General features: G+C 45.3%; 1 protein-coding gene across 4 annotated transcripts in view; it reads right to left on the reverse strand.

Moving 5' to 3' along the window:
- Nucleotides 1-24,240, reverse strand: part of Ube4b (ubiquitination factor E4B) — a 106,708-nt gene that overhangs the window by 74,386 nt on the left and 8,082 nt on the right. For all 4 annotated transcript variants that reach the window (XM_051173997.1, XM_051173996.1, XM_051173999.1 and 1 more), the window contains exon 2: nt 1,218-1,404. In XM_051173997.1, coding sequence (XP_051029954.1) covers nt 1,218-1,404 — 187 coding nt within the window. The remainder of the gene's footprint in view (nt 1-1,217; nt 1,405-24,240) is intronic.

A 24,240-nucleotide genomic window follows, 5' to 3' on the forward strand; every position in this document is an offset into this window, starting at 1 on the left:
GGCAAGAAAGCATGAGGCTGTACAAAGGAATAAAAGTTCTTTTTGACATGGTGGCAAGAAAAGTCATGTAGGAAAAATACTTTCAGGTACACGAGTGGATATCATCACATCCTAAGGAAGACAGATAACCTGGAACATCACCTATAAGGGTTAAGCCGCTCCCAGGGAGACATTTACAAATATCATATAGGTGCGTGGTGCTGGGGATTGAAGCCAGGGCCTCACACAGGCTGGGAGTGCCCTGCCTTCCACAGCACTCCTGGTATCCAGTGCAATTCTGAGAAAAGGTTCTGTGCCCAAAGAACAAGACATCTGTGCCCAGGGGCCACCATTTGACCGTCACTTCTGTCTTGCATTTGCAGACTACTTTCCTGCTTGTGTATGTAACTGTGAGTGCATTCGAGAGGGCACGCACACGTCAAAAGATTATAGTGAAGCCAGGCAGTGGGCAGTGGTGGCACACACCTTTAATCCCAGCACTCAGGAGGCAGAGACAGGAAGATCTCTGTGAGCTCGAGGCCAGCCTGGTCTAAAGTGAATTCCAGGACAGCAAGGGCTACACAGAGAAACCCTGTCCCAAAAAGAACCCAAAGTTGATGGTGGGTGCCTTCCTCTTATTTTGTGGGGACAGGGCCTCCCACTGGACCTGAAATTCACCTGTTGGCTAGACTAGCTTGCTGTGAGTCCTAGAGAGTCGGTCTTTACCTGCTCAGTGTTAGTTACAGGCACGAGCTCCTGAACCAGCTCTTAATGGGTGCAGAGGACCAGAACTTGGGTCCTCACACTTGTGCAGGACGCACCTTATCCACCAAGCTCTCTCCCCAGACTCTGGATTAGACAGGCGGCAGGGTGGCCTGGTAGAACACATGCTTTCAGAGAGACGAACGGGGTGGGGGTGGGGGGGCCGCATCAACCAGACTCACAAAATCAGCAGAATCAAATTCAGTCTGGGGCAGCTCCAAAAGGCCAGGCCTAAGCCTGCTGGAGGGGGAGGAGAGCAGAGAGCAGAGGGAGGGAGGGAGGGTGTGGGGCGTTAGAGGAAGGGAAGGAGACAGGCTTGCAAAAGTCCTCCCAGGCACTATCAGAGCGAACAAAGACAGTGAGCACACTGGACACTGCAGTGACCTGTAGGCCGGTGACTGCTTTGGTTTGTGTGCTCACATGAAGATGATAACATCGGACGTATCGTGGCTTCTAGGTCAGAGGCTGACACTCACCTGCTGCACCTATGGGGGAGGTAGCTGGGGTCATGGTGTGGACATTGAGACCAAGACTCTGGGAGGGGCCTGGAGCTGATGCAGGGATCGGAGGTCCCGGAGGGTTCTCCCTCTGGGGAGACGTAAGTGGGGTCGTCGGTTGGGAGGTTTGTCCACCAGCAAGTCGTGCCAGGCGCCTCCTTCGAATCTACAGAAGGGAGAGGAAAAGGACATTCTGTAACTGAAGGAGAAACACAACTACCTGCAAGGACAAGGACACCCATGCACTAACCAATAGCCATTCCCAAGCTTAGCAGCCAAGTAGTCCTCGAGACGAAAAGGAACAAGGCAAAGCTAGCATTCTAGGTTTGGGTTTGTGTTCATGTGTGTACACCTGCACATGCGTGCACTTGAGCCTGAACCTGAGAGGTAAGAAGACAATCCCAAATGGTACTCCTCACCTTCTCCTCCTATAATCTGAGCCTCTGTTTTTCTTCACCGCATAGGCATAGGGCATGCTAGCTGCCCTCTGTCCTCCAGGGCATCTGTTAGGTCTCAGAGACACACGTGTGTGTATGTGTGTGTGTGCGCGCGCGTGTGAATTCAGCTCAAGCTGAATTCACTATAGGATTTCTGGTGGTTAGATAAAAGCCAGCATTCCTCAGAGACTTGTGAGAAGGGTTGGTTTTCCATCCCCAAAAGGAGTCAGTCCCTCCCCCAGCTGCTGGCCTCCTGTAATCTGTATGTCTGCCCCACAACTCTCTGCTCTATCTTGCTGCTCTCCTGCTATTCTGGCTATCTCCCATCCCCCACTCCCTGCTCCCCCAGCCCTGCCCATGTCGCGTCTGCTTTTTCTCTTCTCTTCTTGGGTCCCCTCCAGATGGCCCTGGATATTTTCTCTCTCTAACCCACAATAAAGACCTTCCTCCTAACTGAGCGATTATACGAGCAGTTTCTTCACTGCAACCCATAAAAAGACTTTCTTCTCTCTGCCCTCATCTCACCACAGGAGCACTGGGAATAAAAGTACACACTACTGCGTCTGTCTTTATGTGGGCTCTGGGGACCGGAAATCTGGTCCTCAAGCTTGGGCAGCCAGGGCTTTCCTCAAGAAGCCATGTCCACAGCTCCAAACTGTGGACAGTTTAGAAGCTGCTGCCTTACTTTAAAAAACTGTACTTTGATTGCCTTACTAAGGGTACTCTATCACCTTGACTGACACTGTAAGTTTCCAACGTGCCCACCACCCAATACATCAAACCTTGTTATTTTAACAAAATGACATCATGTAATAACCGTATACAGGTAAGATTCAGATAGGGGCTGCAGACATGGCTCAGCAGTTAAAGTCACTCTGTTCTTGCAGAGGACAAAGGTTGGATTCACAGCATCCACGTGGTGGCTCACAGCCATTTGTAGCTCCAGTTCCGGGGAATCTTAGCCCCATCCCCCTCCTAGCCTCTGTGGGGACCAAGCATACAGGAAGTGTACATATATAAATGCAGTCAAGACGCTCATACACAAACTAAATCTAAAAAATGTAAAAGTCAACTTCAACAGAAGAAACAAAAGGTCCAGTGAGACACAAATGCCATTATACACTTCAAGGGCAAACTGTTTAGGCTGGCTTTTGTCTGTCTGTTCTTCATGTGATCAAAGTGAAAATATAGTCTGCCGTTCTTCCCTGAACACTGCAGTTACCAGGTGATTGAGAGCAGAGTAGAAACAGTGATGTTTCCCGTTCCATCATGAACTCACAACAGCAGTTCGTTCACACACCGCCCCACCTCCCACCCCACCCCCACCAGACAGCTGTTCAGTTCCACAGGCTACGCACTGGGATGACAAGTGCTGGGTGTGAGCGGGCATCTCAGAAACAAGCCAGCCCCTGGACACACTGCTGCCAGGGACGAGGAGGATAAAAGCTTCAACTATGACAAATGGTAACAAGAACAGACTCACTTGAAACAGAACTAGAATGTGTGTCATTCTCACAGGTCAGGACCTATGCTCCTTTTATCATTCTTAGACCAAGGAGATGCCCTGAGTCCTCTCTGAAGAGCTGAGCATGCCCTCCTACCTGCACTGCAGACTCCTCAATCATTTCACCCCTGCAGACTCCACAACCAAGACTTCCCCTCTGCAGACAACCAATCACTTCCCCCCTGCAGACTCAACAACCAATGACTTCACCCCTGCAGACAACCAATCACTCTCCCCCACCCCCGCAGACTCACCACAATCACCTCCCCCCTGCAATATGCCAATCAATCACTTCATTGCTGCACACATGCCAACCAATCTAATTATCTGATGCTTACTTTACTGTTTTATGTCACCTGAAAACCAGGTTAGTAGAGGCTAGGACAGTAGTTCTCAGCCTTCCTAATGCTGTTTTAATACAGTTCCTCATGTGGTGGTGATTCCCAACCATAAAATTATTTTCTTTGCTACTTCCTAACTGTAACTTTACTCCTGTTATGAAATGTAATGTAAATATCTGATACGCTATCCCTTGTGAAAGGGCGGTTCGACTCTAAATGGGGTTTTGACTCACAGGTTGAAGACCACTGGGATGGGGAGTCAGTACAATTGATGAAGCTCTTGCTTGACCGAATCTGAGTACCTGCATTCAGATCTCCAACCCACATCTCCTCCTCCCAAGCTACAGGGGAGCCACACCAACCACCCAGGCTTTATCTGGACGCTTGAGACTGGAATGCGACCTCCAGCTTACACAGCAAGCCCTGCATCCACTGAGCAACCTCCCCAGGCCCAATTCCCTTCTGCTTTGTTTTGTTTGCTGCAGTGATAAGGCTGGAACGCAGGCCCTTCCACAACTTAGGTGAGCACCCTGCCCCCTAGGCCATCAGTCCCAGCTCAAGGTGAAATTTTCTTTGAAAATTAATAGATAAAAACTGCATCTTGAAATTAAAGTATGCCAAGTTTTGATGTACTTATCTTTGCTACTAATGAAGGGGCTGTAGAGATGGCTCCGGGGTTAAGAATGTGCACCACTCTTAGAAAGGACTTCAGTTCAGTTCCCTGCACTCACTCAGAACTTTCTGGAACTCCAGTCTAGGGGATGCCCCTCATCTGGCCTCTTCTACAACTGCACACTTGTCCAAGCCCACAAACACAATTAAAGATAAAAATAAGTCTTTAAAAGTTTTCTTGCATTTTTAGTATTTTGTGTGTATGGGTCTTTAAAAGTTTTCTCGCATTTTTAGTATTTTGTGTGTATGGGTCTTTAAAAGTTTTCTCGCATTTTTAGTATTTTGTGTGTTTGGGTCTTTAAAAGTTTTCTCGCATTTTTAGTATTTTGTGTGTATGGGTCTTTTGCCTACATGTCTGCCATTGTAGCACTCAGGCCAGCGAGAACCCGTGGAGGTCAGAAGAGACGATCTGCTGAGACTGCAGTTAGAGATGGTTTTAAGCCACTATGTGGGTGCTGTGACTGAACCCAGACCCTCTGCAAGAGACTCAGTGATCTTAACCCACTCCAGCCTTATCACTCCAGCCTGAAATAAGAATAAGCCTTTTTTTTTTTTTTTTTTTTTTTTTTTTTTTTTTTATTTAAAGACATTACTGAAAACACTTATATAACATTGATATGAACAGTCCCCACTCACAAAGATGCTCTGGTGTCTTGAGCTTCAATTGGCTCCTCTCTTAGTGAGTCTTGTATGCCCTAATTTTCAAGCAGTTATCTTTCTGTGTTGCTGTGATCAATGATTTTGTATTTGCCTTTACAGCAACCAGTACTTTCGGAGCTTAGCGCTGCGCTTCATCACCGCATGCTAACACTGCACTTCCTCACCGCACTTCATCACCGCATGCTAACACTGCGCTTCCTCACCACATGCTAGCACTGCGCTTCATCACTGCACTTCCTCACCACATGCTAGCACTGCACTTCATCACTGCACTTCATCACTGCATGCTAACACTGCACTTCATCACCGCATGCTAACACAGCGCTTCATTATCACATGCTAGCACTGCATTTCATCACTGCATGCCTAGCCACTGCTTTAGTTCTGATGCTGGCACTACGTGTGTTGTGCTCGTTAATGGCTTCACCAGAGGGTTGGACACACTCAAGAATAATATTTTGGTGTTTTGCGACAGGTCTCATGTAGTCTCGGCTGGCCACAAACTCATTAATTAAAGCTGGCCTGACTTCTGACCAACGGTGCCCACCGCCCAAGTTCTGAGATGGCAAGCACAGGTCACCAAATGTCCATATTCAGTTCAGAAGTGTTAAGGCTGGCAGTCTGTCTCAGTAGTTAAGGAGACTTGCTGCTCTTGCAAAGGGACTAGAATTCACTTCCCAGCACCGGCACTGGGTGATCTCACAACTGCCTGGACTCCAGCTCTAGGGGATCTATTGCCCTCCTTTGGGTCCACAGACATGTGCACTCAAGTACACAAACACAACCATAAAAATTAAAATTAAAAATTAATTTAAAAAAAGTTTTACACTGGGCGGTGGTAGTGCACACCTTTAATCCCAGCACTTGGAAGGCAGAGGCAGGTGGATCTCTGTGAGTTCAAGGTAAACTTTAGAAGTAAGAAGGGAGGAGCCTCCAGAAAGGGGCAATGTAAATACTACACAAAGCCACTTAGAAGAAGCCTCAAAGAAAGAAGTGGAAGCTAAAAATTCAGCAACATCACTGCTGTCTGAAAACTGACAGAAGCGTATGCTTCTGTGGAAAATGGAAACTTACAACTTTCTGCTTTGGATTTAGTAACTAAAAATGTCAAAAGTACACAGTGGTCAGTAAGTGCCTCGGAAACAACAGCACCCTTTTCTTCTGGGGACCATCTTGGACCAGGCTGAACTTCTTCAGAGAGGTTGCAGCTCTATCTGAACCCTGGCATAACAGCCGTTCCCGTGATCCCAGAAGGCAGGGGACTGAGGTAGTAGGATTGCTGCAACTCAGCCTGGTAAGTTTCAGACCAGCCAAGACGACTTAGCAAGGCTCTGTCCACAACTACAGCAAAACATCCAGCATCTGAGATACAACTGACAATCTCTGTGGGTGTGAACACACAGGTCTGTGCCAGCACTGTCACTATGGGGGGGGTCAGTGACTCGTGTAAAAGTACTGGAGACAAAGAGTAGGACAACCTGTTACCTACAAACTGGGGGAGGAGCTGTCAATCAGATGTGATGAGAACATTTTCCAAATGAAAAAAAAGTGGCTGGTGGAAGCAACCTTCCCAGTTTGGGGGAAACAAACTTTGCTTATTCTGAGCCAGTCTACGGTAGCCCAGGCTGATTCTAAACTCACTGTGAGGCCAAGGATGACCACGCCATTTGAGATTTTCCCACCTCTACTACCAGAAAGCTGGGATTACAGGTCCACAACAACATGCCTGCTTTATGTCAGGTTAGGGACAGAGCACAAAGCTTTGTGTATGACAGGCAAGCACTCAACCAGACGAGCTGTGTCCAAGTACGGCCAAGAGCTACTGTGATGGAAGAGAGAGTATGACACAGGTTGGTCAGAGTGGGTTTAACAAGGGGGGACGGGGAAGATAGCAAGTACAAACTCCTTCTATGCAAAAGAGCAGATAAATGGCTTGGGGAAGCAGGACACATAGGGGCTCTTGTTGATTTGTTTAAAGACAAGGAAGAGGGTAGCAGAGCTGCATCCTGACTGGAAAGACGGTGATGAAGGCAGGGGGCAGCACCTGTGCCAGTTCCTGGCTGAGAAGAGTAAATGGCCCCTGCTCGCCTGAGGAGTGGCTGTCCTGAGCAGCGGCTCCACACGGAGATAGGTAAGGGGGGCAGGAGATGCACCTTTCTCTGAAGGTGGGGAAATCCCCTTCCCATCTCCTGTATCTTCTTGGAGAAACAGAAAGCAAGGGCATCAGCTGAGAACTCGGTGTGGAAAGAGGGACAGGGATGTGCTAAGGAGACAGTAGGATCACGCTGGCACAAAGTCAGCCAGTGACCACCTAACCCACCAGACCAACCATCACGGCTGTGTACCTGGCTGCAGCCACAGAGCTTCACGGAGGCACTGTGGGCAGAAAGACAGACTCAGCCCCAATCAGGTGATGCCAGACAAGGAGGCTGCTCAGAGGGAGGGGACAAGTGAGTTGGGGGTGACAATGGTTTGTGGAATCCACACTGATGAAAGGACAGAAGGACTTAGGGGCAGTGAGGAGAACTGGCTGTGTGTCCCAGTGGCACTGATTTGAGATTCTTAAGAAATGTGGTTCATCCGGAATCCCTAAGGAAACCCAGGTGCTGATATTACCGTGGTTAAGTGGTGTAGCCTGTAAATCTCTAAGTTTGGTGATTAATATTATATCCTTTAAAAGGTGGTTTGATAACTGTGACAAATATGATACTTTGATAAGATTCAAGCCTTAGAAAGACTCACCAATGAAAAATTTAAAATAAATAAATAAATAACTGACATACAAGCCTTAGAACTACTAATGAAACTAAGAAAAATCAGACTGATGAGATATGAGTCTTAGAAGGACTGACTATTGATAAGATACAAGCTTTAGAAAGATCTACTAAAGAAAGTAAGAAAAATCAGACACAGAAAGGAGAATTTAGAACAGAACCAATAGCTCCATTGCATTATAAAATGAAAAGGGCCCAAGGTTATTAGAAAACCAACCTTAACTTATCCAGCTACAACAACGACCATTCAGGGACCTCAGGGCTATGCAGAGGCTAATTGGAATCCTGTACAATTGTTAGATTTGAAGAGATTTAAGGAAGCAGTCATTTCATATGGTATGGATCTGCCCTTTGTGATTTACCCTGTGGGCTCTTTACTAGAATTCCCTTGCCTTCTTTATTACCTAAGGGATGGTCTATTACAGTGATTCACTTAAAAGACTGCTTTTTTACTGTACCATTCCAAGAACAAGATAGAGAAAATTTGCCTTCATGGTGCCTGCTTATAACGATTCCCAGCCTGTTAAAAGATAGCACTGGAAAATTCTTCCAAAAGAAATTTTAAACAGTTCCACATTATGTCAATATTTTGTACAACACCAATTAGAACTAATTCTTTTTTTGTTTGTTGTTTGGTTTTTGGTTTTTCAAGAAAGGGTTTTTCCTGTATTGCTTTGGAGTCTGTCCTGGAACTCCTCTGTAGACCAGGCTGGACTTGAACTCACAGAGATCCACCTGCCTCTGCCTCCCAGGTGCTGGAACTAAAGGCATGAGCAATCAATGCCTGGCAGATTTTCCTGAACTTTTTAAAGTAGTTACTGACTCTCAATATGCAGAGACTTGTTTCATGTAATGAAATTACTGAACTTATTCCAGATGATTCAGAATTAACTTTGTTATTTGTTCAATTACAAGGAAAAAGAAAAAAGAAGAATAGAAATTTTCTCTAGTATGTAACACAGATCAGATCCCATATGGGTCTACTAGGCCCTCTGGCACAAAGTTATGATGAAATGTATCAGCTATTGACAGGAAATGTGTTAGAAGCCTCAAATTCTCATAAGAAACACCATGTTAACAGCAAGGTTTGAAATGGGGTTTTTCTAACATTTGGCAACAAGCCAAAGAAATTATTAAGAAATGTCCTACTTGTTCTCTGTATAACCAAACTCTACTACCTGCAGGAAGTAACCCAAAAGGTACTCAAAGAAATATACAGAGTTTCATTTTACAGAGTTTGGAAAATTAAAATATGTGTACCATTCCACAGATACATATTCAGGATTTCAGTAGGCATCTGCTTTGAGTTCTAAAAAGGCTGATTCTGTAATTACACATTTATTAGAAGTTATGGCCATCATGAGGATACCTCTACAAATTATGACTGACAATGAATGCTACAGTATAAGTCTCCAATAAAATGAAACCATGCTTTGCATATTACAACATACAGCACATACAGGTATACTACACAATCCTACAGGACAGTTATAGAAAGATCTAATCATACCTTAAAAGATGCTTAACAAACAGAAAGGGGTAATAAGGACCCCACCCCCATAGATTACACAATGCTTTATTGGCTTTAAATTTTTTTAATGCTGATGAAAAGGGAACAATGGCTGCATAGACATTAGGTAACAATTAAAAAAAAAATAAACTGCTGAATTAAATCAGCCCATATTTTCAAGATGTTGACCTCAGAATGGAAACCAGAATATATGGTGCAATGGGGAAGAGGTTTTGCTTTTGCCTCCATAACAAGAAAAGCTATGAATACCATCAAGATTGATAAAGATTAAATTCAAACAGGAGACACCTCTTGATTGGGAGAGGCAACAGTTCATCAAACAGCTTGGTCTTTCAATCCAAGCTAAGTTCTAAGACTAACAAATGTCTGTCATTTGATCAGGTACGAAAAACAAAACAATTATTATTATTATAAGATAATACTTTTGTCTGTTGCCAAGAACATTTTTGTCTAACAAAGATATAACCAGACCAAAAAAAAGGAACACCCAAAAGTTAACAGAGTATAGGAAAGGTTCTGTTTTTGTCTTTCCAGGAGAATAAAAGCACCCAGCTAAGGAATCAAAGACCCCAGGACAAATGAGAATCCTGAGGAACAAGTAACCCAGAGAAAAATGTCCCAAGAAAAAGAATAAATAGACCTAATGGTATATCTAGCACACTTCCAGCAGGATAAATTTTTATAAATCTTAACATAAAAGGCAAGTGGTCTTTTTGTGGTCCCAATTCAATTAAAACTCAAAGCTAGCTTTGGAGTTGGAGCTTAGCTCTCTCTTTCCCTAAACCCAAGCATGCTTGTTAAAGGAAAATCCACAATCTCTGACTCTCGTCAGAAAGGCCACCTGGTATGGGACAGAAAGAAGAAACAGAAGGAACTATTCATTGCCACTAATCTCGTGATCCTTTGGTTTTACTTTGACTCTCTAACTTTTAAGACATACATGTAAGTATATAAATAATATATATACTTAAACTTTCTATCGTGATATAGAGTACTAATTTTAGAAACAGGCTTCATCTAGCTTCCTGTATGTGATTTTGGGCTTGAGTCTGAAGCAGATAACTAGGAACTAAGTTTGTGTGCCCCAGATGTAGTTAATAGATTAGATCCTTAAACCTGAGATCTGCTGCATATGACATTTAAAATGTTAAAGTTTTCTGCAGTGGATTGTAGCCATTACTATCATCGACCTTTGAAGTCTCCAGAAAGATGATGGGGTTCCACAGTGACAGTTCCACACGGAACTTTTGGTAATGCCATTAAGCTGACGAACAGCATCCAAAAATTAGCTCTGAACTGCAAACTTCTCCCAAAAAGTTAGATGAGACAGATGGTCCAGCCTCACAGACAGCTCCATCCAGGACCTGAGGTGAGCCCCTTGCACTTTCCCATTATATACAAACCTGAACACCATCTCAAGAACAGACGACACAAGCTGACTAGTAGCTAAAAGGTATTTCCTTCCGCTTTATAAAGATGCCCTGTGGTGTACACTTACCATGAGGAGTAATGAGAGCAAGGATACTCGTGTTAGTATTCTTTATAACTCCCTTCCATGTTAAAATATAGTCTTATATGTAACTGCTCGGCAGTTAAGAGCACGGGCTGCTCTTCCAGAGGACCCAGATTTGGTTTCCAGCACCCACATGGCAGCTCACAGTCATTTTAACTGCAGTTTCAGGGGATCCGATGCCTTCTTCTGGCTTCTGTGGATACACATGTGTTGTATAGACACACACATACCCATATCCATACAAGATAAACACACACATGAAATAAACAGTAACATGAAAAAACAACTTTCAAGCCCCCCTAGAAAGGCTATTACTTGAGAGTTTATAGTGTTCAATTTAATATAAACTAAAATATTTTCTAGAAGCTCAGTACTTACTGGCAGGAAAGAAGCATGAGGCAGGGGCATTGCTTTGAACTGTGACCACAGCACTTTGAAGTAAACGCCCTCCATGAATTCCTACAATGCTGGTAGTTTGCAAATGGCTTAGCAGCCTAGGACACTAAGAACAGCTGACTAGGAGAGTCCAAAGAGGATAGCTTGTACAAAGAGAAGACAGAAGGCTTTTCTCATAGTGGAAACATGGGCAGATCAGGGCCGAGTATCTGCCTGGGTAGCCCAGGGTTGATTCCTAGCACCAAGCAGGGACAGGGCAATGTCACCTCACCTTTGTCAGATTCTGGAGACAGTTCAACAGTTAAAGAGCACTTGCTGCTTCCAGAAGACCTGAGTTGAATATACAGCACCCACATCTAGGGCTCACAACCATCTCTAACTCCAGCTCCAGGAATCCAACAACCTCTGCTGGCCCGGGAGGACATTTGCAGACCTCTCCTACCAGCACCCCCCCAACACACACACACACACACACACACACTCTCTCTCTCTCTCTCTCTCTCTCTCTCTCTCTCTCTCTCTCTCTCACTCACTCACTCACTCACACAGCCCAAGATACCAAAGATCACAGAATAAACAACCCTGTGTCCAAAGCATTACTAACTCCCTTCCCTTACTAAGCACAGAGAACTGGTAATCTCCTTTAGTCAAACTTAAGTCCTTTGTGAAAGATTTTTCTTTATGTCACACACAGAAAAGCCAAAAGCATGAAAAGGGACAGTGTAGCAGTTCCACAGCTAAGCCCGAGCCCCAAACCCTGAGCAGGAGCTGCATTCCTAGAGCTTTTCTGTCTGCTCTGTTTCATTTCGCATTGCTAAGTGACACTACGACAGGCCTTTCCCCAATGTCTCCTCTGATGCTGTATTTCCCATCCCCCTCCTCCAGATTTACCACACTAGACTCAGAGCAGAGAAGGCCACAAGGGCAGGTCAGACAAGCTAGGGCAGGATAAATCAAACTGCTCCTCTTGTTTAGTAGTTTGGGGGGTGGGGGGAATGTCCACAAAATATTGCTTTAAGTTTAATAAAATACACATGCTACAAAAATGCCTTGCTTTTCAACTGAAAAATTAAAAGTAGATTCCAACACACAGAGAAACACTACTTTCTATTCTTACTCTGTGGGATGGTCTCCTAAAGATGTCCTTCACATTTTTCAATCACACACAAGTGCTCAGTCAGGGACACACCTCCAGGGTGAGGGAGAGGGCCTCATGGAGACTGACTTCTCACCTCTGCCTTCCCATACAAGACCTGTCTGCACAGCAAGACACTAAGTGACTATGTGGCACTGTTGTGACAGCAACTTCTTCCTCTAAGCATGCTGGTTAACTGGGCTTTTAAAACGGGGTATTTATGCTTTTCAGGTTTGCTATACATTTTTAGAAGCAGGACTAAAAGCCTGCTGCTACAGACATGTATTGACCTCCTCTACATTTGAAGGATACAGACATGCTTGCAGCATACATTTACTATTAGTGCCAATCTCACACAACACAAGGGGCAAGTTTTTGGGTTTTCATTTTTTCAGTTTCTGAAGACAATAATGAAAACCATTATTATTATCTCTCACTTCATCTTGAGAACACTCTGTCATTGCTATGTTCTATCCTGTCCCGTCGCCCCCCCCCCCCCCGACCCAGGGTGACAAGGCCACTCCCACTGGAAACACTATCAACTATTCAAGCAAAGGAAACAAGTCACGGCGACTTCCACCCAACCCAGAAGAGATCCCTGGAATTGCAGCAAACTGCCATCAGTGCACGGGGAAATGCAGCCTCCCCAGGAAAGCAGTGTGCACATGCAGAGAAAGAGTCGCGTTCCTTCCACACGCCTGGTGCCGGGAGGGGCCGCTTCCTTCAAGCTGCCTCTTCTCCCCTGACATGCTCCCCTCCACAGAACTGTCCCACACCACCACCTCCTCCTGCTTCTGTCTTTTGTGTCTCAATGAGGCCTTCAACCACTGCCCATTTCCAAACCCACAAACAGCCCAGCACAAGTCAAGTGTTTGTGTGTCTGTGTACACAAATTTATAAACTGAGAGAAAATGTGAAAAAAACTAACTGCTGATAATTCCAAACAATGTATTCAACCTGTCTGCAGATGTGAAGAGTTTCAGAATAAAAAGTTGAGATCTGATGGGGCTGGAAGATGGCTCAGTGGTTAAGAGCACTGACTGTTCTTACAGAGGACCAGGGTTCAACTCCCAGCACCAACATGTTGGCTCACAACCATTCAAAACTCTAGTTCCAGGGCACCCTATGCCTTCTTCTGATTCTACAGATATGCACTTGGTGAAAATACATGCATTCTGGAAAAACACTCATACAATAAAATAAAGATAAATCTTTTATTTTTAAGTTGAGAATTGAGCAGCAGCATACACTTGGGAAGTAGGGGCATAAGAGTTAAGTTCAAGGCTAGCCTGAGCTACAAGAGACCCCCACTCAAAAGAAACAATAAAGGTAAGGGGGAAACTGAGCCTGTATATGTATATACTGTAGCCATGCTGGCCGCACACCAAATGGAGATGGAGTGGCATTAGCCAGGATGTCTGAAAGTAGCCTAGAGCGATAAAGAGGGGACGCAATGTGAGTGCAGCAGTAACTACGATGCCCAGATGACAGACGACTCAGAGCATACCTCAGCTTCCCTGCTATTCCTGTGAGTCAACCACCTTTCTGTTCCAAGTCTCAAAAGAGGACTCCTGCACCCCTGAAACAGAGCCCGCTGCTTGTTAAGACCGTCAGCTGCGCTGACTCACAGCGGCCTGCTTGTGAGCATGACTCTGCAGTGATGCATGCTGGGCCTCCATCTCTTCACTGCTGGGTTTTCAGGACTGCAACTCTGACACTGAGCATTAATGTCACACCTAAATCACTCCCGGGACAGCTGTGAAGAGCTCGCACATGCAGTGCCTGAGCAAAGATACAGGTACGTACATACATACGTGTACACACACACACACACACACACACACACACACACACACACAATCCCATCCCTTGGGGGGCTGAGGCCGAGCATTTCTGGGGTCAGCCTGAGATACATAGTGAGACTATACTAAGACACTAAACGAAGAGAGAATGAAGGACTACTTAACATGGCAGAGGGGCTTCCAGCCAGCCCAGCTGTGGCATGACTACTGCTGGCTGCTTCTCCACAAGTTTAACGACAACTGGGGACTTTAAAAGGAGAAAAACATGAAAATCTTGCATTTTGCCCAGAAGGGAGCATGTTTAAAATTGGGAGTGAGGAAAGCATGGTTTCTTTAAAAAGATTAAAGCCATTAAAAGGAACCCAAGCGTAGCTTGGGAGGTGGCTCAGCAGTTAAGAGCATTTGTTGCTCTAGCAATGGATGCAAGTTCATCGGCCAGTATCATACAGTAGAAGCCATCGAACTGGCCCAAGGCCACAGTCTCTAACTTTGCATATCTCCTTACAGTTATTTTTAATGCTATGCCTTACAAGTTTTTTTGTTGGTTTATTTGTTTTTTGTGGTTTTTCAAGATAGTGTTTCTCTATGCAGCCTTGGCTGTCCTGGAACTCACTCTGTAGACCAGGCTGGCCTCAAACTCATAGAGATCCTCCTGACTCTGCCTCCCGAGTGCTGGGATTAAAGGTGTGCGCCGCCACCACCGCCGCCACCACCCGGCTTCCTTGCAGTTTTTGAAAACTTCCTTCCATGTGTTGTTTGAATCATTTTCTCAAATAAAGAGACATAAAATCAGCTGAACTAGGACAGACTACAGAAACCCTGAATGACAAGAGTTTAGAGCCTGCAAATCAGTCCCACAGGACCCTCTTCTGGCCTCAGCAGGCACCAGGCATGCCCAGTGGTATACAGACGAACATGTAACAAAATACCCACGCGTATAAAATAAAATTTAAATTTAAAAATGCACATAAAATGAAATTTAAATTTAACAAATACTTATGCAGTTTGGCGGTGGTGGTATCAGCCAGGTAATTGTGGCGCACGCCTTTGATCCCAGCACTCGGGAGGCAGAGGCAGATGGATCTCTGTGAGTTTGAGGCCAGCCTGATCTACAAGAGCTAGTCCCAGGACAGCTTCCAAAGCTACACAGAGAAATCCTGTCTAGAAAAAAACAAAAACAAAAAAGAAAGAAAGAAATATGTAACAATAAGGACTTGACAGTTAGTACAGTGTACATTCTAGTAATCCCAAATCTCAACAATTAAAAGGTAGAGGCAAGAAGACCAGTTCCAAGATCATCACTGGCTACACAGGGAGTTCAAGGCTAGCTTGAGTTACATGGGACCCTGTCCCGGAAAAGGCGCAAAGGAAGGGGACTTTCTAGGATATTCATCAGCGTTTGGTTTGGGGGAGGGGCTGCACACACCATGGCACAAGGGTCTCATCCTCCACCACACGAGGCCCAAGGATCCGCCACTGGTCATGAGACCTGGTGGGAAGCTCCTTCACTCACTGACCCATCTCACAGCACTTGACCAGTGGTTCTCAACCTGGAGGTCACAACCCCTTTGGGGGTCAAACTACTTTCACAGAGGCCATATATCAGGTATCTTGCATATCAGATATTAACAGTACGACTCGTAACAATAGCAAAATTACAGTTAACAAGTAACAATGAAAATAATTTTATGGCTGGGGTTACCCCAACATGGGGGACTGTATTAAAGGCCACAGCATTAGGAAGGCTGAGAACCGCTGCTCTATACAGACTTTTTGAAAAGCACTTGAGCTTGGTGGCACGCTCCTGTCATCGGGTCACTCTGGAGGCTGAGGCAGGAAGGTCCTAAGTTCCAGGACCTGGCTAATGAGCAGGCCCGTGAGAGGAAAGATAAGGGAGGGAGAAGGCAGGAAAGGAGAAGGAAGCGCTTCACCTCTCAAGCTGCAAACAATACTCCATCTCCAGTCTGCCGCAAAGCCCGCCCTCTAGCTGGGTCTAGCCACTACCTTGGCTTACCTATGTCCACTGAGGTCACCTTTCTGAGACCTGTCCCTGACTCAGGAGGTGGAAGGGAACCACCGCCTTGCGGTATGGTACGGTACGTAAGCATCAGAGCAGGCAACGCAAGGCTCTGTCTCAATTAGCACTGTTTACTCATCTGCACGACGTGAGCTGAGTGAGCGAGGTTTGTTTTGTTTTATTCACTGCCACATCCTCAGCCATCTTACCAGTGCCTCACCCAGAGTGCTCGGTAAACATTTGCTGAACAAATCACGAGAGTCCCCCAAAGACTGGGGGCAAGAGTCTTCTCAGAGACACATCACACACCGATACATTTCAACCCAGAGCCTTCGCCATCTATTAGCTCTTTTCTTTGAAGCTTAGACACTGTTTTCCTCTGGCTTATGTGTAACAACATGAGTGTGTAACAACTCTGCTGCAGTGCACACCACCTTTGTTAGCTGCCTGAGAAATAGTGCAGGCAAGACCAGGAGCATCCAGAGCCCCCACCTGGAAGCGTTATATATATGGCAGGAAACGGCCCAAGATGAGACTGTTTAACTGTACTGCATCCCGGGTTGTTCATTTGCTTAGCTTGGGGTTTTCTCGTTTGTACAGTTGGTTGGTTTTTGTTCTCTGAGTCAGGCGCTCACTATGCAGTTCTGGCTGGCCTGCACTGCTAGTAACCCAGGCAGCCTGTTAACTCAGAGACTGCCCACCTGCATCCCTGGTGCTAGGATCAAGGCAAGGCCACTACCCTTGGCTTCCCTCAGAGCTTTTGTTTGGTGCTGGAATTCAACCTGGGGCAAGGTCTCCCACTGAAGTTACACCCTGGGCTCTTTCTCTTTTGCTTTTCTAAAACAAGGCCCAGACTGGCCTTGAACTTTCAGTGATCCTCCTGCCTCAGCTTCTCCAATAGAGGAATTACAAGAACGTGTCACCATATCAAGATGTCCACACCAAAAACATCAGAGGGTAATCCTGGTATTGCCATATACATCTCTGATCTCCAAGGCCCAGCAGTAGCTGCTTCTAACACTGGTCCACAAAACCGACTCCAGTAACTGGTAACCCCAGAGGAATTGAACAGCACCAATCCCTTTTAAGGTACCAGGGAAAAGAATGGCTTCCTAGGACCTGAGCCTGGTTTCTTAGCACTCACATAAAAACTGGGCTCAGGACTTGCATCTGTAATGGGGGGTTGCCCACAGGCAGACTCCTAGAGCTCACCGCTAGCTAGCCAGTGATGACAAGCCATGGTTAACAGGTTCAGTGAGCTCTTGTTCACGAAAATAAGGTAGAGAGCAACTGGGGCACACAAGTGCACACACACACACACACACACACACACACACACACCAACAACAACAACCATTCACATATACAAAAATAATTATTTAACTAGACATGGTGAGAAAGAAAGAAGAAAAAATAAGTTAAAGGAATTTAGGAGAGCACACATCTGTGCTGCAGGTCTATCTGGAGTCCAGAAGTTGGAGGCCAGCCTGCACTATACAGTAAGACCTTGCCTTGAAACATTAAAGCAAAAAGAATTTTTGAAAACCCAGCTACAAGTTGGCAGTACTGCTCAGTGGGTAAAGGTGCCTGCTGCAGGAGACTGATGAACTACGTTCTACCCATGTGATCCACACAGTGAGTGGAAGGACAGAACTGATTCTGGAAAGTCATCCTCTGTCACACACACACACAGTCGTTCATGTGCACCAACACATATACACACAAATAATAAATGTAATTTTAAGACCAAACCAGTTACTTAGAAATAGTTGGGTTATTTTAATTGACTATCAAAATTATTTATGATGGTACACACCTATAACCAATCCCAGCACTCAAGAGGCTGAGGCAGAAGATGAAGAATTCTACACTTCTAAGACAGCCTGGGCTACATAGTAAAAGCATGTCTCAGACAAACAAAAAAATGGCACTTCTTTTCATGAAAATACAACAGAAATGATGGCTAGTCCATATAACAGGTCCAAAATTCATACAAAATACATAAGGCTAATTAAGGCTAGATAAGCACTAGCATATAAGGTCAATGTTGCTGTCCTAACACAAAAATGCCAAGATGCTACATAAATTGTCTCTTAAATGAGTTCAAACAGGAGTTCAAACAGGCTGTACATTTCTTAGTCCAGGTTTAGTGTTAACTTGTTTCTGGAAGGACAGTCTGAGGACAGACTCTTACTATGTAGCCCTTCTGTCCTGGAACTCAATCTATACCAAGCTGGTCTCCAGCTCAAAGACCTGCCTGTATCTGCTGGAATTAAAGGTATGCTCCAACACTTGGTATTTACATGTTTTTTTTTTTTTTTTTTTTTTTTAAGCTGTTTCATGAAATGATCACTGTTTAGAACCAAGAATACTTTTCCTGGAGCTGGGAGCACTTAGCTGGGAGCTACAGTGCTTGCCTAGCATGTGTAGTCCCTGAGTCACAAAATGGCAAAAACAAGCCCCTCCGAGAGAATCTATATGCAGCAAAGAAAACTACTCTTGGTGGGCAGTGGTGGCACACGCCTTTGGTCCTGGCACTCGGGAGGCAGAGGCAAAGATCTGTGAGTTTGAGGCCAGCCAGGAAGGACCACAGAGCGAGTTCAAGGACAACCTGGGCTGTTACACAAGGAGAGAAACCCTGTCTTGAACACTTAAAACTAAAAGTATTCTCTTTAACTTTTAACAACTTTATGTTTCACTTATCTCACTCAAAAATTTTAATTGCTACTTTCTTCTGGATGCACATACTGTCTCCCAATATTGTAAAAACAGGAATTTTATTGTTAAATTATTCAAGTCTACTGAATTCCCAATGTGGTAGTCCATCACAGTAATTCCACAACTTGAGAGACAGGCCAGAGTATGGTGAGTTCCAGGCCAGCCTGGGCTACAGAATGAGATGATGTCTTAAAAAATAAATAAATGAATGAATAAATAAACAAACTCAGTGAATATAAGTAATAAAAGGCATTTTTTTACTTTCTAGTAATTTTTACTTCCCCAAAATAATTTTCCACATTAATATATCCATATGTTAAATTTTTCTCTGTATATGTATTTTATTATTTCTGAAAATCTGTAATCTGAGTTGAGTGATGGTAGCACATGCTATTAATCCGGGGTAGGTGGATCTGAGTCGGAGGGCAGCCAGGGTGGTTACACAGAGAAACACTGTGTAACAAAAAAGAAAACAAAAAAGCCTGAGACAGGACCAAAACAGCGCGGCACATGATAACGTGCAGAAATGGAAGTAAACAGGGGAAATGGGGGCTGGAGAGACGCTCAGTGGTTAAGAGTACTGACTTCTTCCAGTGGATTCAATCCCCAACACCTACGTGGTGGCTCACAAGTGTCTCTAACTGCAGTTCCAGGGGACCCAACACCCTTAAACAAGCAAAATACCAATGTGCATTGAACAAACAAGCAAATCACTAGGAGAAATGAGATGTACAACACCAGACCTTAGCGTGAAGCATACACATCTCTAATCTCAGTAGTCAGGGGGCTAAGGCAGGAGGCGGAGGCTAGCCTGAGCTACACAATGATACTTTGTCTCAAAATTTTTAAGAGGATGAGAGGAGGCTGGAGGGGCTCCTTAGTAAGAACTTCCGTGACAGGGACAAAGCCCTGGGTTTGATCTTCAGAGCCCTAACATAAACAGCCTCACATGAACAAACCGTCAGCTTGCTGAAGAACCCATCACATCATCCCAACATTGCCAAGGGCTTCACTTCACAACAGGGTTTGTCAGATGTTGGGTGAACACCAACAATATTATCAAATGTAGAGAGTCAACCCTCAGGAGAGACAGTAACTCACTGCACAAACCTGCGAGTGGAGGACAAGCCAGGAGACAGCTCTGTCCACACAGGGAGAGGCTCACCCAAACAGCTGGTGCAAAGGAAACACAGGTGTGTCTGATTCTGAATCACAACTCTGACAAAGGGGTTTCTTCCAAGCATCCCCTTGCCATACCTAATGAGCCTTAATGTAGCAACAAACCAAACCCAAAATCTACCAACAGTGGCAAAAACTGGGGTCACAAAGAAACGCATTGTCTTGTTCTGTCCACCCATGCACTCAAACAAACATTTGTCCTGGGCCATTCTGTGCCCAGGGGCTGAAAATGAGTATGAGCTGGGAGCCTCTGTTCCAGTGGGAGCTACATCAGTGAATAGACCATTCACTTGTTAGGACAGGAAACCGAACTTTGATGAAATGCCTTTTCCTTCTCTCCCCCCCCCCTCAGCTGAAGCTGAGGGAGGTGAGTGGGGGTTACAATGTGCCTCATCATCACATCATAAAACCTTCCAGAATCCTGAAATCAACACTTGAAGACTGAGGCGCCCACCCCACCCCAGGGCTGAGAAGAACTGAGACATCCATTACGTAAGTTAGCTGACAGCACCCTGCCTCACAAACAAAATCATCTCACATCTACTCCTATAAGCGATTTCTAAACAATGACCAGCTTGCCCAGAGGACATAAGTGAAGCATGTTACCCTCCTCAGACTACCCTGCGTGCCCACATCCTCCCTCTGCCCTCCGCAGATTCCCCTTGGAACAAAGGGCTGCACACACACCCACAGTACATGAACTGAACCCATGAGTGAAGCTGCCTGCAACACTGGAGGACCAGGGCTCCCTCATTCCTGACCCTGCAGGCATCCTGCAGGTGTCTGAAATTAAACTTATCAGACCTTTCACTATTTGCATGTTTGTCATCAGTTTTATTTTGTTTCTTTTTTTTTTTTAATGTTTATTGTTGTTGTTTTGAAACAGAGTCACAGACAAGGATGGGCAGGAACTCACTATGTTGCCCGCGGTGGATACTGTTGAAGTTTCTCCAGCTTTCGCCTCCTAAGAGCTGGAATTACAAGCATGAACCACTAGAATTGACTTTTCTAAATTCAATCATCAACTTGCAACGACAGCCACAAGGTCAAAGCCAGGCTGGTCTACATAGAGTGCTGGGCCAACCAAAGCTACATAGTAGATCACTGCCTCAAGAACTAAAAAGTACAACATGACTCAGTGTTCTCCAGACTAACTCACTATTTACACATGGGACACAGGCCCAAAGCAGCAGACTACAATAACATAAATGTATTTCACATTTTCTTCCTACCTTGAGGGAAAGGAAAGTCAACAATCAATACTTGCTGAATAAATAAATTAACCCAAGCTTAATTTTCTTTTTAATTTTGTGTTTAAGTGTTTCTACCTGCATGTATGTATGTGTGCCATGTGTTTGCAATGCCTGAAGCAGCCAGAAGGGGGCATCAGATCCCCTGGAACTAGAATTACAGATGGTTATGAGCTGCTATTATGGGTGCTGGGAATAAACCCCTACCCTGTGCAGGCAGTGCTCTTAACCAACAAGCTATCTCTCCAGTCCCCACCACCCTATCCCCATTCTAACTTTCCAAAAAAAAAAAAACAGGATAAAAGCAGTGATTAGAATAGTGAAAAATAAAATTTTAAAAACAAACCTGCCCTCCACACTTTTCTTCTCCACCAGCTAGAGGTAGCTTCCTAGGGCTACACCTCACTTCCAAGCTCACTCTCCACTCTCTTCTAACTTAGGCAGCAGTGTAACTGGTTGTACCAAGTCACATGGCCTCCACACTGCCAAGTCCCACAGTCAATGCTATATCTTTCTAACAACCTGAGTTCAAGGCCGAGAAGCTACATAAGGGTGAAAGAGAACCACTCCAAAGAAGTTGTACTCTGACCTCCACACTTGTCACACACACACACACACACACACAAACACACACACACACACACACACACATTCTCTCTCTCTCTCTCTCTCTCTCTCTCTCTCTCTCTTACTTTTTAAAAATAAGCTGGGAAGATAGCTTAGTTGGTAAGGTACCAACTAAGGACCAGAGTTCAAGGCCACAACACCCATGTGAAAAATGGACTCCCAAAATTCTTAGGCTTAGTACTTAAGGAAGGAGTAGAGACAAGTATATCCCAAGAGCTCAGTGGCCAGGCAGCCTAGCCAATAAGTGAGCTCCAGGTTCAGAGAGACTATCTCAAAAAATAGGGTAGAGAGTGACAAAACACCTTATTTGACCTCTGACTTCCAGAGGCATTTACACATGCATGCACATCTGCACACACCTACAAGAAACACAGAGTGAGAGCATGAGTGTGCACACATGCACATACACACACACACGCACAAAGACACACACACACCAACAGCTAAGCTTCTATTCTGCTTAGGCCATTACTATTCTGCTCTATCAGCTAAATCATAACTACCATATAGAAGTTGGAAACTAGAAATTTCTTGCCTTACTAATACATATTAATGGCCCTGACTTAGGGGTAGACCCTCATTTGGTTATACATGGGCCACCTGGGGCCACTGAGCCAGCTCAACAGGTAGGGGCACTTACTCACAAACCATTAGACCTGAGTTTGACCACTGGATCCCTGAAGGTGGCAGAAGGAGCCAATGCTAGCAAGTGACCTCTGACCTCCACAAGTTTGCCATGCTGGTACACTGTGACCTCCCCAACACATAAAATAAATAAAGCACAACGTTTTAAATCTATGACATCTTAAAATGGCTCATACACCAACACAGCCTACAACTGTAGGACAGCCAGCTGAAAAATTCAGATCTGATTATTTCCTGGCCTCGGGCCATTTGAAGGAATCAGTCCCAAGCACGAGGGATAGAAGAAGTAAGAAGAGGAATGTCCATGCCTACAGTTTAGGTTTACTCAGAAGCAGAAAGCCAACTTGGTCAGCATTTAGGGGCACTGAATCTGGAAAAACTGTCCCATCTCAGGAAGAGGAGATGTCTAAGCCAGCTTCAGACCTGGTCCAAGAAAAAAGAAAGAGGTTTACCAGCTAATTCCATGTCAACTCGACACAGGCCAGAGGCATCAAAAAGAGGGAACCCCGTTAGGAAAATGCCTCCACAACACCAAGTGTAGGTAGTAAGCCTGTAGAGGGTTTTCTTAACAGTGATTGATGAGGGGAGTGGGGTCACCCCGGGGTGGTGGTCCTAGCTAGGTTCCTCTATAGGAAAGCAGGTTGAGGGAACCATGGGAAACAAGCCAGTAAGCAACATCCTCCATGGCCTCTGCATCAGCTCCTGCCTCCAGGTTCCTGTCCTGAGTTCCTGCCCTGACTCCCCTTAGTGATGATGTTACCTGGAAATAAACCCTTTCCTCCCCAAGTTGCTTTGCTCATGGTGTTTCACACAATAGAAACTCTAACTAGGACAACAAAGACAAGGAGACACCAAGGCACCCAAAGTAGGGCTGCTGGCTGGGAGGTCAGCACCGATGCAAAAGTAGACAGCCCTCACAGAGGCCCTAGCAGGGGCTGACAATGGCCACAGGCCAGGAAGAGGTATACCCTGCATGCTACAATTCCTTCCTCTTCCAGAGAGTCTTCATTTCCAACATCCTATCCCCACCACAGGGTATGCAGGGAGGGGCAGGAAAGAACCGGTGTTTCCATCAAAGGTTCCTGAACTCAAAATTTAATGTGGGGCCGCCTCCCTCGGGAGGGTGCAGTTTTAGATCTGGAAAGAAGGTCTAGACGGAAAGTTTCTAACATGAAAACTTTTGGCTGAACGTGTGGCTGTCCAGTGAAAACTATTGCTCAGCCTTCCCAACAAGTAGCCGTGGCTGGGGGCTCAGGCTCTGCCCCAGTGAGAGGTAAACAAAACAATGTGTGCACTTCCAGGCTGTGCCATGAAAGAGTCGCACCTCCCTCTCCTCTCTTCTCTCTGACTAAATATAGGTGGACACGCATAGCCAACAGACGAAGCCTTAGGGAAGCAAGTACAAGATGGGCTGGGCCCTAATGAGCAGAGTTGCGGCACCAGCCCTAGCCTCCTGGCCGGACTTCCATCGGAGAGAACTCAACAGCCATCTGCCTTTGGCACCTCCATCTCCTAACCATCAACCCGGTAACAAGCTGACTCCTCCGGCACCCTCGGCTTCTGTGTCAACCACACAGCCAGCCCAGCACCCAAGCCTGCCTGTTCTTTCTTCTCCACCCCAGCAACCTCTCCCTGGTGCTTCTTTCTGCAATGGCCTCCTAACCTTTCTCTGAATGCACTATCTCCCCATTAATCTATTCTCTTCACAGAACACAGAATGGACCCTTTGATAACATACATCAAATGTGTTCTAGCTAGTTTTTATTGTCAATTTAACACAGCTTACAGTCATTTGAAAAGT

Source organism: Phodopus roborovskii, unplaced genomic scaffold (assembly GCF_943737965.1).
Source record: "Phodopus roborovskii unplaced genomic scaffold, PHOROB, whole genome shotgun sequence".
In the NCBI taxonomy this organism is placed as follows: Eukaryota; Metazoa; Chordata; class Mammalia; order Rodentia; family Cricetidae; genus Phodopus; species Phodopus roborovskii.